At 43.7% G+C, this 17760-nt stretch overlaps 1 protein-coding gene across 1 annotated transcript; it reads left to right on the top strand.

The window, feature by feature from the left end:
- The first annotated feature begins 2640 nt into the window (after positions 1-2640).
- On the top strand, positions 2641-12292 carry LOC124650260 (transcription factor-like protein DPB). The gene is made up of 9 exons (XM_047189806.1): positions 2641-2995; positions 7168-7244; positions 7473-7516; positions 8890-8967; positions 9041-9187; positions 9273-9341; positions 10220-10318; positions 11268-11338; positions 11802-12292. Exons 1-9 carry the CDS (start codon positions 2667-2669, stop codon positions 12031-12033), a joined length of 1146 nt encoding a protein of 381 aa, XP_047045762.1. The 5' UTR covers positions 2641-2666; the 3' UTR covers positions 12034-12292.
- Positions 12293-17760: the final 5468 nt, after the last annotated feature.

Below are 17760 nucleotides of genomic sequence, written 5' to 3'. Positions count from 1 at the left end.
CCGAGGAGGATCTACTACTTCCACTGCCCGCTGGAACGGGGAGGAGGACGTCGTCATCAACACCGAACGTGTGACCGAGTACGGAGGTGCTGCCCGCGTCAAGATCTTCTACACGCTTATGAAAGCGGCAAGTGATCGACTACATCCACAACAAGATCTAATCTCGTAGGCTTTGGAAATCTTCAAGGGTTAGTCTCATGATCTTCTCGTTGCTACCATCTACTAGATTAGATCTTGGCTTGTTATTCGTTCTTGCGGTAGGAATTTTTTTGTTTTCTATGCTACGAATCCCATCAGAAACCCGCGCTGAAACTTCCTCCCGCGCCTCGCCGCCCCACCGCCCAATCCCTCGCCTCCGTGCGGCCGCCGACGCAATGCCGGCGATGGACGCGCCCTACGACACCCCAACGACCCCTCCCCACCCGTCGTCACTGCCGCCTCCGTCGCGCCGCCGCCAAAGAAAGTGAAGGCGACCGCGACTCGCCGCGCGCAGCCTCCGCCCGCCGCCTCCACCGATGAACCATCCGCCGCCGGCGCCTCCGTCCAACGACCCATCCGGCGCACATACAGTGTATGACGAAATGCCGGAGAGGTAAAGAACACTTCTTTTCATCCAAATTTTAGTTTAGATGCATACATAACCGGAGAATAATGAATTTCATTGCAATGTAGAGTCGATGATGAGTCTTTCATGGAGACAATGAATGTTGGATCCTCGTTTATGCATGATGACACCGTTGAGGGATGGGATGAATATGAGGATATCGATGAGGAAGGAGAGTGGTTGATTGAACCGCGCCATCCCGGTCGGTCGGCGAACTATACCATAGCGGAGGACAAGTTGGTTTGCAAGACATGGTTGACAATTGGAATGGATCCAACAACTGGTACCGATCAAACAAGAGACACATATTGGATGAGGATGAAGGGGTACTTCGACGCCAACAACACAAGTGGGAACGAGCAAAACATGCGTTCTCTTCGGTCTCATTGGTCGGGCATCAACACCGATTGCTAAAAGTAGGGGGGTGCGTGCAAGCCAATGTTGATGTCATTAACCCAAGTGGCACAAATGAGAATGATAGGGTAAGCAACTCTACTACTATGTTGACCATATGACTCATATGTGATGGATACAGTTATAGTTCATATGGCTCATCTATTCTCTTTTGCTTGCTTTGTAGAACTCTATGGCTCAAGGATTGTTTAGAGATGCGGGAAAGAAGAACAAGAAAGGCAACAAGATTCTTGGCAAGCCATTCACCTTGGATCATTGGTATGAAGTGCTAGGGAATGAAGAAAAGTGGAAGACCCGTGGGAAATTGGATGCGGCAACCATGGCCACCAATGCAACCGGTGATGCAACAATCATCGATGATGATGATTCAAGTGACGAAGGCAAGAAGAGAAGCTCCACTCCTCACTCGGTGAACAAAAGGAAGGAGGGATGTGCTTGGTAGGAAGACCGCCAAAGATATGAAGGGAAAGAAGGCTGGAGATGATGACATTGTCATTGCTATGGAAAGGATTGCAAATGCAAGGTTGCAAGCAAATGAAGATAGGAAGGTGGCAAAAAACTTGAAGCTATGGATGCTATGGAGGCTCGGAGAGCCGCTTTGGAGGAGAGGCGGAGAGCCGCTTTGGAGGAGAGGCTAGCCGCCAACGAGGAGAGGAAGTTGGCTTTGGAGGAGAAGAGGCAAGCCAACGAGGAGCATCTACGCCTAGTGGAGGAGGAGAGGAAGCTTTTTTTGATGGATACTTCCCACATGGATGAGAGGCAAAATGAGTACATCAACCTTGCTCGCGACGAAGTGTTGACAAAGAAGAGATTGTTGGCAGCGAACATGAACACACCCACGGCCGGCATGTTTGGAGGAGGCATGCCCATGTTTGAAGGAGGCATGAGAGGCATGGTCGGCATGAGAGGCATGACCGGCATGGGAGGCATGCCCGCCATGGGAGGCATGGCCGGCATGGGAGGCATGCCCGCCATGGGAGGCTTTGGAGGGCATGGCCGGCATGGGAGGACCAAACTATGGAGGACTCTTTGGATGGACTATGGGAGCATCGGTGAGTGGTGTGTATGGAGCCATGGGAGCACCACTGGGAGGATTCGTGGCCTCGATGGATCTTACTATTCCTCCTTCAACCCAAGATGTCGATGAAGAAGAAGCAAAAGAAGGTGATGACTTGAAAAATGCGGAAGTGTGAGATGCATTTGTGATATGCAAATTGTGTGTTGCACTTTGTGTCCATTTGAACCATATGTTGTGTGTCGTTGTTGAACTACGTCATGTTGTGTATCGTTCTTGAACTATGTGATGTGTGTTGTCCATTTGAACTATGATAGATCCTTTGTTTCATGATTTATGTGAGTGCTTGATCTTATTGAATGCATAGTAGTGTAGAAAGTTGTCTTCCGCCGGCACACGCGCTGTATTTCCGGCGGAGGAACCTTTTTATCGCCCTAGCACGGCGCTGCATAATAGAGCGTCCGGGGGAAAAATTTCAGCGCAGCATGCAGTATACGTTTACGGCGTGGTAGAAGCCACATTTAGCGCGCCGAAATTTAGTACGGCCTGTTGGAGATGCTCTTACTCGGATGTGAAACGGGGGCATGATGTTCTCGGAACAAAATAGGAAAGAAAAAAATCTTAAAATTTCTGATGCCCGTTCCTCCGCGCTCTCCCTCCATTTTGCGCTTCATTCCTAGGGTTTTCTCCTCTCCCCAATTCCGCGCCCCCGTCCGCGCGATCCCCACTGCGATGGTCTCCAGCGCCCGTAGTTCCGGCGGCGTGGCTCACTCGGCCTCGAACAGCACCGGAAGCACCGGTTCCCCATCCGGCCGCGCCGGACCCAGCAAAGGGGCTGCGGCGGCGGCCGCCACGACGTCAGCCTCAGTGTCCACGCCGGCCAGCGGGAGCACCGTCGCCCGCCGCCTCAATGATCTCGAAATTCAGGGAGACGACGCGCCATCGTCGCAGCCCACCGCGAGGTCCGTGAAATCTGCTGTCATTTTGCTGCTTAAGTCGAGTTGCCCACCACTTGCTTTTCCCGGGGACTGACTGTACACTGCCATCTGAGCACTTGGTGATTTTCCGCGTGGTAGATGTAGAGTTGTTTTGTGATCAGAGATAGGGGTTTTTGGTCTAGTGGGCTGTACCATGTGGAGCTGCATTCTGCTGTCCAGTGTGCACTAGATTCGGTTCTTGCAGCTTATGTTGGTTTCAATTGGTGTGCATTGGCTATGGAAGATAATTTTAGGAAGATGCGCCAGTGGATTTCTGAACTTCAGTGAAGTTTTATGGAATTATGATTGCTTTGAATTGGATTGGTTGTTAAAAATAGCAACTGTTGTCTGGGTCAGTAACATGCTTGCTGAAGCTCATTGTATTGTAACTTCTACGTCTAAGTTCATGGCATTTTAGGAGTAGGGACTTCTATAGTTCGCACTATTGGATGCAACATTCCAGTCATATCAGTGTTGGATCTATTGCTTCCGTTGTGGAGTAGATAAGTAAATCAGGTAAACAAGATCTGGCTTCCTTAAGTTAGACGCTCTCCTTTTTTCTTCTTGAGATTTGGCCTTTTCATTTCTTGATTGATTTAAAGATATCAGTATTTGAAGATTTTACTGCTTTATCATTGCAAAACTTATTTCCTGTATGCTTATTTATTTATTTATTTACTAGTAAATTTGCCCGTGAGTTGCTACGGTTTAAATTTTAGGATTTATAGCATATATGTACTTGCGTTGCTAAGGATTGCTCGATGAGAGGCTAGTCGAGGATATGATCTCCCATTCGTACATCTTATTATATTATACATCCAATACTTTTTCTAATTCAGGGACAAAGAAAACCGGGCTTACACCTACTCTAACCTAGAAAAAATCAAAACGAATTTGAGATATGAGACAATAGATCATTTTTTAAATATAGAAAATTGGCTACCATCTGCATATATTTCTGTGCTTTTGTATCAAACACCATGAGCTAACAGTCCCCGCAAAAAACACACCATAAGCCAAAAGGGAAGTGCAAAATATTTAGTGATATCATACATTCTTGTGACAGGTCAAAATAGTGAGCAAATGAAGATACCTGCTAAACAAGTAAACAGCACATAGGGTGAACCGTCGAAAACGCCGGTTCTTGATCAACCAGCTAAAACATCAGTAATCTGTATTGTATGGTAGTTTCAGTTATGTGTTCATTGCTTCAAAATAATTTGCTTCAGAAATCCTTCGCCCAGGCTTGTACACAGTTTGCTCAGGGTCGTCATGAGATGTTGTTCCTAGTGATCAACTGGATTGTATCGGCCTATTGTGTTGTTCACTTGTGTGCCGCCCCATGGGCTAGTCAATGGTGTCCGTCGCACCTTGCCGATTGGGAGGCCGTCAGGCACTCGGGCTGGCTGCCGTCGATGGGCTCCGATCTGGTGAACTCTCCCAGCTTATGGCGCGTCGAGGCACTATCCAGTGACCAAGGTGCGGCCGGCCGTAGTACCTTGTCTCTTCAAGCTGAGGTACTACATGATACGATTTTAAATAGTGATCCAGTGACCTAAGTGCATGGAAATTACACAAAGATCTGAGATCGGGGCAGGCGGGTCGTTGCCGGCCTTCCACGGTCGCCGCAGCTTTCGAGTATTCCCGCCATCATTCCTGCTGCCGCCTCCGACCTTGAATCATCCGAGTTCCGCTGCTGCCCGTGTTTCTCCCAATCGTGCCGGGGGATGCGTACGCGCTCTGTCATGGCAGTGGCATGGGAGTAGCCCTCCGCCCTTGGCACACCTAGCAAGTTCCCCAACATGGCCGGCGAGATGCGTATGTGGTTTTCGTTTCTGCTCATCGTTTGTTTTATGGGGTTTGTTTGGCTAGGTTATGTGCACGTACACGTACGGAAGAAACGCCAGGCCCAGATTAACGATGGAATTATTTTTAGCGATCAAACCAAGCACCGTTCGGATTCTTTTAAACATTCGAAGCGGTATGTAACTTATGGGTGGCAGTGGTTGTTGGGGCTGCATCTCGCAGCCCCATCTTCTTCTTCCTCTCTTCTATCTCTAATTCTCTCAATCTTTCTTCTCTCATGGTTTCTCTCAAGAAAACACACAAGAACACACCCGCATACACCAAGGAAGATGCCTAACTAGCTTTGCAACAGGCATATTTTCCTTGTTGATCACAGTGGCTACATGGTTTTCTCTTGCCCTACTCATTCATTTGCTCACCTCATATAGCTAGTACAAGATAAGGACTCCAGTAACGACTAGCTCCATGCAAGCACTAACCACGCCACTACCTCAGCCACTAACTTGACCTGGCCAACATGCAAACATCTTGCTAACAAACTGACTACAACTTACACGGCGACCTCTTCTTCAGGTCACTAGCTAACTCCACGACTTGGCCAATCTCTGGGCCACTAACTCCTAATTCATGCACTGATTACTCACAAGACCATGCAGACATACACGTTACAAGACTCTTGTCAAGATTAATTCTAACATTTTCCCTCCTAATCTTGATATGCAAATTATCTAACCTTTAATGCAGATCACATGCAACACCTTGCTGCGTGTTGCAGGCTTGCAGCTTTACCTCACCATGGATGACTTGCCGACCTGCTGCATGCAGTACTCCTCCTTGTGGTGGATGACACCTTCACAGCATCAACCACCATGCCATTTTGCTGAACTTGACGGCCTCCTCTTGTGTTCACCATCAGCATCATACAAACCAAGCAGCAATGATAGCCATGGACACCTACACCGGCTTCCAAATCTCATGGAAACTGCTGCCACTTGTGGTCTCCACATCTCATGGAGTCAGCGTTGGTGCGCCGCCGCTGCTCTCCACGTCGCCGGACCGCCATACCTTGCCTCCGGTGCTCACAACACCCGCCGTCTTGCAGCCCACCTCGGCATGGCCGCACCTCCAATCGTCGTCATGTTCTGTTCTGGGCGCATGGTGCTGCAGCCGGCCTCCCACCGGTGCCCCATGTTTCTCCGCCCGGACATACGCCGCCGCGCACGCCATCGCGCCAATCTTGGCACCGCAGCTTTAGTCCTTGGATCGGCTTCACCAAGTTGTGGACGGCACCTTCACAGCGCCGATCACCATCTTCTTGTCGTGGACGACTCCTTCACAACACCGCTCACCACGCCGTCTTCCCGCAGCTTCACACAGCAATTTTTGTTGGCTTCACACCAGCTCTCCATGATGATGATGGCATCACGCCACCGCTGCCAGCATCGGGCCGACTCTCGTCGAGATGACGGCATCACACCGTCACTGCGCAACGGCATCGCACCATCGTCGTTGGCACCCAGCGGCATCGCGCCGCTGCCGTCTCGTGGAGGCTTCACACCTCGTCTCCTTCTCGCAGCATCGCACCGCGCCGGGCTGCTAGCGGCATCACACCGCCGGCGACCTTCATCTCGCGTCGTCTTCCTCCACCTCGCATGGAGTTCACCGCCGCCACCATTGTCGGCTTCACCGGCGTCCGAGCCCCAACATTCCTTCTTCCTCTCTTCTATCTCTAATTCTCACAATCTTTTCTCTCTCATGGTTTCTCTCAAGAAAACACACAAGAACCCACCCGCATACACCAAGGAAGTTGCCTAACTAGCTTTGCAACAGGCATATTTTCCTTGGTGATCACAATGGCTACATGGTTTTCTCTTGCCCTCACGGCTTCACTTTACTCATTCATTTGCTCACCTTATATAGCTAGCACAAGATAAGGACTCCACTAACGACTAACTCCATGCAAGCACTAACCACGCCACTACCTCAGCCACTAACTTGATCTGGCCAACATGCAAACATCTTGCTAACAAACTGACTACAACTTACACGGCGACCTCTTCTTCAGGTCACTAGCTAACTCCACGACTTGGCCAATCTCTGGGCCACTAACTCCTAATTCATGCACTAATTACTCACAAGACCATGCAGACATACACGTTAGAAGACTCTTGTCAAGATTAATTCTAACAGTGGTGGGCAATTTTTATTAACTTCATGGGCAATTTTAAGTTGGACGAAAATTTCGCAAGAAATCTTATTTTCTGTATTATTAGGTATAGATTTATTTTTGCTGGCAATTTACAAATAGCTGTGCACTTATAAACATAGATGTTTTGGTTTTCGCAATGCAGCAAGAAGAAAAAGAAAGGAACACGGGTGGTAGGTCCTGACAAAGGTAACCGTGGACTGCGCCAATTCAGTATGAAAGGTGAGTTGAATACTCCTCTTTCCACTAGAACTTCTGCCATAGTCATCTACTCATCATCATATAAGCATATTGACCCATAAGCAGATTACAGCTGAGATACTCTTCCTTATATTCTCTGATGTAAAATCGTAGTTGATATTTTTTTCAAGAAAGTCGAGTTATTCTGTCGTATTTAACCAAATATAACGTTAAAAGTTCTCATGAAGTGTTTTGTTTGCCCCATTTCAGTCTGTGAGAAAGTTGAAGGCAAAGGGAGAACAACCTACAATGAGGTATTTGTTTTTGTTTCTTTGTATGCTACAATTTATCTTGTTTTGGTATATCTAAATTGTAGAGTATGCAGAGCATAAATATCTCAAGGATCCTTCCGTAACTGTTTCATAATGGTTCTAATATTCTATCCAATGGTGCATGATCATTGGACCCTGTATTGGTTCATCACATGGTATACACAGTATTCCAACATATCAAGAATATATGTGAGTCATCCTCAGCCATATCCTAACCTCAAAAGGATTCGGTGGGGGTGTTGTCACACCCAACAATAAGCCTTGCCAGAGTGGCCGCATTGAGCGGCTGAAGTAGAAGCAGAGGGATAGGGCTAGGAGCTGCTGACGAGGGACTGCAGGCTGCAGTCTCATGGATAAGATGGCAAAGTTTAACGACATGACCTGTTCACCCTTTCTCAACAAGTTCAAGTTCCTGTTGTTGCTACGGTCCATAGTCAAGAATGTGGCGTTTTTTTTTCTCCTGTATTTACATAGTGAAAAATATGGCGTTTCTTTTCTGTACTTTAAAGCAATCTGCTCTGGATTCCACTATTGGAGATAACGGAGCAGGGTTAACCAGCCAAAAACCACGCACACACCAGATCTATTGTTTGGCATCGTTATATATTACAGGACCAACTAAATTATAAAGCAGCAAACTAACAAAAGACTAGTCAGCAGCATCATTACTAAAGCCAAAAAACCCTGCAAACCAGTGGCGTTAAGGGTTGAAGCTAGTCCACTTCAGCTCTGACTGACTCCTCATCTGAGATATCCACAGTGGCGACTTTATGAGGAGGGCCCAAGCCAACCCCACCATAACATATGGAATATTGCGCAAGCATTTAGGCAAAGCGGGAGCTTCATGCACCGGGCTGCCTTTTTTTATTGCGCAAGCATTTAGCAATCTTATTGTCTTCTTCACTCACGCGATTCGCGAGCGGCATGTTGTGAAAGAATTTGCGTCTAAGATGGTGCATGGGATTCTAAACTTTCTTCCGCTGTTTCTTCGTTTGTAATAAAAATGAGGCGTCTGTAATGACTTGTCAATGAATAGGCAGAGCTCCCTGCCAGTTGCTTGATAAGAAAACAAATGGACCAACCAACTGCGTTTTTTTTTCTTTTCAATGATTTTATGAAGCTTACTGCTCTGTGTTAGAATCCTTATTATCGGGTTCCCCAGCTGTTCAATGAATCAAAGGAAATCTTCTCCATGGTCCATCTATAGGAAAATGTATAGGAAAAAAAGGGAGCCTGAATTCCCATTCTCGAGCTTAGGTGTTGTGTATACAATAAGGCCCATTGTAAGGAAATCTTATGTCATATGCAGTGCAGTTTATATATTGCTTATATAATGTAAGGCCTGTCTTTTTCAGGTGGCAGATGAACTTGTAGCTGAGTTTGCAGATCCAAATAGTAACATCGGGTCACCAGATCCTGATAATCCTAACACAGTTAAGAATTATGGCTACTCCCTTTGATCAGTTATCTGTTAAGCGCGATGTGCTGATTATATGTAAAATACAGCAACAATATGATGAGAAAAATATACGAAGAAGGGTTTATGATGCTCTGAACGTCCTGATGGCTATGGATATTATATCTAAAGATAAAAAGGAAATTCAGTGGAAGGGCTTGCCACGGACAAGTTTGAGTGATATTGACAAGTTTAAGGTAAGTTTACCCCTCATTATATGTTCAACAACAGTTCCACCTTTCTGTTAGCCATTTACCTCATGAGTGCATGGACATTTTACAGACTGAGCTCATTGGACTGAAAGGTAGAATTGACAAGAAAAGTGCATATTTGCAGGAGCTACAAGACCAAGTAAGGGTACATCATTGCTACATGGATTGATAATTTAATTATTCTGTAACCCCAATCTCTTAAATTATGATAAGGCGCTTTGGTTTCATACACTTGATCACTTAGTTCGGTACTTAGCTGTTTTAATGTTATAATAGTGCTAGAATACAACAGATTGAAGGTATATGCTATGCCAGTAGCTTGTTGTTTCTTCTTTAGTGTCACAGTAAGATACGCGATTATGTGATATGCATGGATTTCGAGTCGATGAGTCGACGGGTCGTTCTAGGGTAGCGACTCAGAGACTAGTCAAGACTAGTCTCGACTCAGCAAGACTCATGTTTAATACTAAATTACTAATATGTATAATGTAGGATATAATATAAGGCTGGGGACAGGGAGTTGGGGAAAACATGGGCAATTCATGCATCTTTTTGAATTGTAGGGTTGTTTTGGTGCACATATTGACCACTGTAAACCCCCCAGCAAGGTGCTTCTTCATCCTATAAGGCCCATAACCAACATTTTTGCCACACAGATTACATTTCAACTTCAATCTATCATCAAGATTTGGCCAGAATGCATATTCTCTATTGATTCAGTAGTTACAAAATGGGAAGGGGAGGAAAGAATAGGAAAAAAATATGACATGTGGGGTCATTTTTTAAGTCGATCGACTCACAAACCTGGACTAGTCGAGACTAGTCAAGACTAGTCGATCGACTCGATAGACTCATCAAATGAGTCGAGTCGACTGGCCGAGTCGACCTTGCAAATGGGACTCATAGACTAGTCGTTGACTAGTCTCGACTAGTCGTTGGACTCGAAATCCATGGTGATATGAAAAGTTACTGTAAATAACTGGCTGTTAAACATGTATTCTTCTACTTGTATTTAAGTATGTAGGCCTTCAAAATTTGGTAGAGCGGAATGAGCAGTTATATTGTTCAGGAGATGCTCCTTCAGGTGGAGTGGCCCTGCCATTTATATTGGTTCAGGTAAACAAAATGTTATCCTTATATTCATATATTGTCTTCATTAACGTAAATCATGCCATCAAATCCAAACGCCAATTGGATGATCTAGCTAACTTGTGTTGGCATTTCTATTGAAGTTACTTTGGAGCTTTATTCGGGAAACAAAACATTATGGAAATTCTATGATTTTCAAGAAGTTTCCACTTCCTCTTCGGGGCTATGGGGCATGTTTTGTTCATTGTGAAACTCAAGTTACGCACATTGAAAATTAGAGAAAATATAATTCGATATACAAAATGCATGTCTTTTGATGGAGTACGTGATTCAGTTCTAAGGAGCATCCATTTTTTTTGAGTTTTGGAATTGGATTCTATTGATTGAGGAGCCTGTAGCAAAGGAGTCTATTTCATCTGATTCCTGGTTTTCTCAGTGGGTCGTGGGTGCTGTAGTGAATTCCTGAAATGGGAACTTTGCTGTTGTTTTTCATGGGCTAATCATTTTCTTATGAATCTGAAAGAAAAGTACGCACTGGTATTTAATAATACGTAGTAGCAACTAACCTCAAGAACAAACAAATATGAAGAAAATGAAAATTACTCAGATTGCATTTCAGGTCTTAGCATCCTGTCAAGGTTTGGAATATTCACCTAATTAGGTTTTAGTGCTCTTATTGCACAGCCATTTGGAAAATAGCTCCAGGTTCTGTTCCCAAAATCTTTACCCTGTGTTTAGGTCTGGCCTAAATGGACCTTTGACCAACAGAACTACATATTCATATTTGGGAACAGAACTACCTTAGGTCGGTGTGAATTGATTCTTCTTTGTTGAAATATTAAATTGGATGCATGAAGTATCCACACTAACCCTCATGGCTTTTCCTTAATTCCCTTTTTCTCACCAATTATATGCCCCATCCAATGCACTTTTGATGTGGTGGTGTGACAAGGACTGCCTTTTGTTGTGCAACCAGACACGTCCTCATGCAACTGTAGAAGTGGAGATTTCAGAAGATATGCAGTTGGTGCATTTTGACTTCAATAGGTAAAAAACTTATTCAACTATGTGTCCTTTGACAAGAGTTCAGTAATAAGTGACATTTCTTTAAAAAGAAATTTATGTTTTTTTTTTAAATTTAATATGTCCAATTTCCCAAGTTAATCCTCTCGTATATGATCAGCATACAGTCCATTCATTAGAAACAAAATATCTGTTGATTGTACCAATCGAGGGCCTTGTGGTGTCTGCAAACTGTAGTACAAGACTACCAGTATTAAGTGAAGGCCAGGATGTACCCTGCTTGTTATTTTTTAGAAGGCAAGCTTGTTGTATACTTGGCATGATGAGCCCGCCCACACTCGCTACTTTATTGGCAATGGATATTGTTACTCGTGCTTAGCGCTATGAATGATGCAGAATCAATTGAGTCATGAAATATTATGAACTCTAACTGCAAAAGGAACATATTTCGAAACCATGGCTGACATGTGTATTTCTGAAAATGCAGCACTCCATTTGAGTTGCACGATGATTCCTTTGTATTGAAAGCAATGGGGTTTTCCGGTAAAGAAGAAACTGATGGTACCATGGCTCTGGTTGCAAACGGAGTTGAATGCTCAAGCACAGCAAGTATTTATGGGCATCAGTCACCACAACCTGCAAGGCCAAATGGAATTAGGCTACGTACCTCACCTCCTATTCCAGGGATACTGAAAGGGCGTGTTAAGCATGAATATTAGGCACTAATTTGGTTATTAATGTTGTATGAGCTACTGGTTTTTACTCCCCTAGCTTCTTTAACTTAAGATGTAAAAATGCCTGTAAATTATGTCCCGGGGAAATGTCATGCTTGGTGAAGCACCAGCGCCTTAACTGATTTTGACTTTTGGTTCTAGTTTTTTTTCTCCTTTTTCTCGTTTGAAGAAACAAGCTTGGTTTGGTACGATGCAACTTTAGCATTTTATTCTCTTGATTGAATTAATTAGCATCTTGCATGTATATACGTTATGTATTGGAAGAATTTACATTGTCAGAAGATGGAAAAAAATGACCCTCTTTGGTGCAGGTATGTGTATGCTTGTAGTTTTTTTTTTTTTGGGGTTGACGAATGCAGCAAGTGCCGCTTTCATTGCTTAAAGGAGAAGATAGTACGAGGCTAAGATGTCTGAAAATAATACCTGATTGGGCCAAAGAGATCAACACAAAAAAAAAACTAGCTGATTTTTATTTAATACAAGTTATCCTTGGATGGAAAGACAATTCTGAATCTGCTTTGTCTAGGAATAAGGAAGCTAACAGCTAGGAGGAGCCCTCAGTCGGGCTCTCTTGGTCTTACAGCTAGTGCACGCGTCATTGATCTTCAGCCTGCACACCAGTCAGCGGCCAGATCCACGATTTTGTCAAAAGCTATCAGCGTCGAGGAAGCTTTGCTGATGAAAATAAATCATTCTTCTCCTTCCAAAGTGTCCACCAGACCAAGGCGACGGTGGAGTTCCAGCACTTCCTTTTCTCCTTATTGAAAACCCCACTGACGAGTGGGAGGAGGGTCTTTGCTCCTTGTAGTTGTAGGTTTTCTCTCCTTTTTAGCTCTTGCCTGGCAAATAAACAGGCGGTCGGATCCAGATGACCAGATCCATCACTGTCTTATTGCTCCTCTCCTTCAAACTCGTGTCGACGGCTGTGAGATGGTTGGGTGGAGAAGGGTGGGTGGTGAGTCTTGCTGGCACCTCTCGGCCGGTTCCATGGCGGCGCACTGCTTCTCCTGTGGTTGTTCCCACGACCTTGTTTCCTTTATTTTCCTTCAATAATTCTATGGCTCTGACTATCCTGCCCGAGTTTGATTTGAGGCATAAAAGGGCATATGGATCGCCGCACACCCTTCCCGGCCTGGCCCGTATATCACTTAATGGGTTTTCCGTTTGCTGCATTTTTTTTCGTTTTTTTCCAGTTTTTGTTGATTTTTTTGTGTTTTTTCTTTTTCTATGTTTCTTTTTTATCGTTTTATTTTTCTGATCAAAATTAATTTTCGAAAATTTTCAAATTTAAAAATGTTCAAGCAAAAAAGTTCATATTCTAAAATTGAACAAATTTCTACATATGAACAATTTAAAATTTGAATAAATTTCGAAATTTGAAAAAATTAAAATTTGAACGAATTTAGAATTTTGAAAGAATTTCGAAATTTGATTTTTTTTTCGAGTTTTGAATGAATTTTCGAATTTAAATTATTTTCGAATTTTGAACGATTTTTGAAAAGATTTTGATTTTTAACGATTTTCAAATTTCAAACAAATTTTGAATTTTGAAAAAAATAAAATCGTACATTTATAAAATCTATATACTGAAAATATTGAACAAATTTTAGAGACATAAAAAAACATAAAAAACGTTAGTTTTTTAAAACAGAATTGTAAACAAAAAAAGAAAAATAATGTTTACCTCATGGGCCGCGGCCCAATTAACAGCCGTCGTGTCGGAGGGGTGTGCGACACCCCGTTTGCGCTTACCCGGTCGGTATATAGCACCCGATAAAAGCATCTCCACTCGGCTCCCCAAAACCCCCTCCCAGGCCGATTTTTAACGCCGGATGGACGAAATTTCCCCGGTCGTGGCCCCTGATGGCGTGTACAGCACACGTCCGTTGGGAACCCCAAGAGGAAGGTATGATGCGTACAGTAGCAAGTTTTCCCTCAGAAAGAAACCAAGGTTTATCGAACCAGGAGGAGCCAAGAAGCACGTTAAAGGTTGATGGCGGCGGGATGTAGTGCGGCGCAACACCGGGGATTCCGCGCCAACGTGGAACTCGCACAACACAACCAAAGTACTTTGCCCCAACGAAACAGGTGAGGTTGTCAATCTCACCGGCTTGCTGTAACAAAGGATTAGATGTATAGTGTGGATGATGATTGTTTGCGGAAAACGAGTAAAACAAGTATTGCGAGTAGATTGTATTCGATGTAAAAGAATGGACCGGGGTCCACAGTTCACTAGAGGTGTCTCTCCCATAAGATAAATAGCATGTTGGGTGAATAAATTACAGTCGGGCAATTGACAAATAGAGAGGACATGACAATGCACATACATGATATGATAAGTATTGTGAGATTTAATTGGGCATTACGACAAAGTACATAGACCGCTATCCAGCATGCATCTATGCCTAAAAAGTCCACCTTCGAGTTATTATCCGAACCCCTTCCAGTATTAAGTTGCAAACAACGAGACAATTGCATTAAGTATGGTGCGTAATGTAATCAATAACTACATCCTCGGACATAGCATCAATGTTTTATCCCTAGTGGCAACGAGCACATCCACAACCTTAGAACTTTCCGTCACTTGTCCCAGATTTAATGGAGGCATGAACCCACTATCGAGCATAAATACTCCCTCTTGGAGTTAAGAGTAAAAACTTGGCCAGAGCCTCTACTAATAACGGAGAGCATGCAAGATCATAAACAACACATAGGTAATAGATTGATAATCACCATAACATAGTATTCTCTATCCATCGGATCCCGACAAACACAACATATAGCATTACAGATAGATGATCTTGATCATGTTAGGCAGCTCACAAGATCCGACAATGAAGAACATAAGGAGAAGACAACCATCTAGCTACTGCTATGGACCCATAGTCCAGGGGTGAACTACTCACTCATCACTCCGGAGGCGATCATGGCGGTGAAGAGTCCTCCGGGAGATGATTCCCCTCTCCGGCAGGGTGCCGGAGGCGATCTCCTGAATCCCCCGAGATGGGATTGGCGGCGGCGGCGTCTCTGGAAGGTTTTCCGTATCGTGGCTCTCGCATGCGGGGGTTTCGCGACGGAGGCTTTAAGTAGGCGGAAGGGCGGAGTCGGGAGAGTCACGGGGGCCCCACACGCTAGGGCCGCGCGGGCCCCCACTAGGCCGCGCCGCCCTAGTGTGGCGGCGCCCCGTGGCCCCACTTCGTCTCCCCTCCGGTCTTCTAGAAGCTTCGTGTAAAAATAGGCCCCTGGGCGTTGATTTCGTCCAATTCCGAGAATATTTCCTTTGTAGGATTTCTGAAACCAAAAACAGCAGAAAACAAGAATCGGCTCTTCGGCATCTCGTTAATAGGTTAGTGCCGGAAAATGCATAAATACGACATATAATGTGTATAAAACATGTAGATATCATCAATAATGTGGCATGGAACATAAGAAATTATCGATACGTCGGAGACGTATCAGCATCCCCAAGCTTAGTTCCTGCTCGTCCCGAGCAGGTAAACGATAACAAAGATAATTTCCGGAGTGACATGCCATCATAACCTTGATCATACTATTGTAAGCATATGTAATGAATGCAGCGATCAAAACAATGGTAATGACATGAGTAAACAAATGAATCATAAAGCAAAGACTTTTCATGAATAGTACTTCAAGACAAGCATCAATAAGTCTTGCATAAGAGTTAACTCATAAAGCAATAAATCAAAGTAAAGGTATTGAAGCAACACAAATGAAGATTAAGTTTCAGCGGTTGCTTTCAACTTATAACATGTATATCTCATGGATATTGTCAATGTAAAGTAATATAACAAGTGCAATATGCAAGTATGTAGGAATCAATGCACAGTTCACACAAGTGTTTGCTTCTTGAGGTGGAGAGAAATAGGTGAACTGACTCAACATAAAAGTAAAAGAAAGGTCCTTCAAAGAGGAAAGCATCGATTGCTATATTTGTGCTAGAGCTTTGGTTTTGAAAACATGAAACAATTTTGTCAACGGTAGTAATAAAGCATATGTATCATGTAAATTATATCTTACAAGTTGCAAGCCTCATGCATAGTGTACAAATAGTGCTCGCACCTTGTCCTAATTAGCTTGGGTTAACACTGATCATCATTGCATAACATATGTTTCAACCAAGTGTCACAATGGGGTACCACTATGCCGCCTGTACAAGGGTCTAAGGAGAAAGTTCGCATTGGATTTCTCGCTTTTGATCATTCTTCAACTTAGACACCCATACCGGGACAACATAGACAACAGATAATGGACTCCTCTTTTAATGCTTAAGCATTCAACAACAGTTAATATTCTCATAAGAGATTGAGGTTTTATGTCCAAACTGAAACTTCCACCATGATTCATGGCTTTAGTTAGCGGCCCAAAGTTCTTCTCTAACAGTATGCATACTCAAACCATTTGATTGTGAAAACCGCCCTTACTTCAGACAAGACGAACATGCATAGCAACTCACATGATATTCAACAAAGAGTTGAGGGCGTCCCCAGGAACATGGTTATCGCACAACAAGCAACTTAATAAGAGATAAAGTGCATAAGTACATATTCAATACCACAATAGTTTTTAAGGCTATTTTGTCCCATGAGCTATATATTGCAAAGGCGAATGATGGAAATTTAAAGGTAGCACTCAAGCAATTTACTTTGGAATGGCGGAGAAATACCATGTAGTAGGTAGGTATGGTGGACACAAATGGCATAGTGGTTGGCTCAAGGATTTTGGATGCATGAGAAGTATTCCCTCTCGATACAAGGTTTAGGCTAGCAAGGTTATTTGAAACAAACACAAGGATGAACCGGTGCAGCAAAACTCACATAAAAGACATATTGTAAACATTATAAGACTCTACACCGTCTTCCTTGTTGTTCAAAACTCAATACTAGAAATTATCTAGACTTTAGAGAGACCAAATATGCAAACCAAATTTTAGCAAGCTCTATGTATTTCTTCATTAATAGGTGCAAAGTATATGATGCAAGAGCTTAAACATGAGCACAACAATTGCCAAGTATCAAATTATCCAAGACATTTTAGAATTACTACATGTAGCATTTCCCGATTCCAACCATATAACAATTTAACGAAGAAGATTCAACCTTCACCATGAATACTATGAGTAAAGCCTAAGGACATATTTGTCCATATGCAACAACGGAGCGTGTCTCTCTCCCATACAATGAATGCAAGGATCCATTTTATTCAAACAAAAACAAAAACAAAAACAAACCGACGCTCCAAGCAAAGCACATAAGATGTGACTGAATAAAAATATAGTTTCGGGGAGGAACTCGATAATGTTGTCGATGAAGAAGGGGATGCCTTGGGCATCCCCAAGCTTAGACGCTTGAGTCTTCTTAAAATATGCAGGGGTGAACCACCGGGGCATCCCCAAGCTTAGAGCTTTCACTCCTCTTGATCATAGTATATCATACTCCTCTCTTGACCCTTGAAAACTTCCTTCACACCAAACTTCAAGCAAACTCATTAGAGGGTTAGTGCACAATCAGAAATTCACATGTTCAGAGGTGACACAATCATTCTTAACACTTCGGACATTGCACAAAGCTACTCGGACATTAATGGATCAAAGAAATTCATCCAACATAGCAAAAGAGGCAATGCGAAATAAAAGGCAGAATCTGTCAAAAACAGAACAGTCCGTAAATACGAACCTGGAAGGGGCACTTAACT

Source organism: Lolium rigidum, chromosome 4, assembly GCF_022539505.1.
Source record: "Lolium rigidum isolate FL_2022 chromosome 4, APGP_CSIRO_Lrig_0.1, whole genome shotgun sequence".
NCBI lineage: Eukaryota > Viridiplantae > Streptophyta > Magnoliopsida > Poales > Poaceae > Lolium > Lolium rigidum.
Note: the sequence above shows the minus strand (reverse complement) of the source record. Positions and strands in the feature narration are given on the sequence as shown.

Excerpts from the sequence above, each read along its gene's own strand:
- LOC124650260 (XM_047189806.1), top strand. The coding sequence starts at position 2,667 with ATGCCCGTTCCTCCGCGCTCTCCCTCCATTTTGCGCTTCATTCCTAGG. Across the intron at positions 2,996-7,167 it reads TCGTCGCAGCCCACCGCGAG|CAAGAAGAAAAAGAAAGGAA; the intron begins GTCCGTGAAATC and ends TTCGCAATGCAG. Across the intron at positions 10,319-11,267 it reads TGCCATTTATATTGGTTCAG|ACACGTCCTCATGCAACTGT; the intron begins GTAAACAAAATG and ends TTGTGCAACCAG.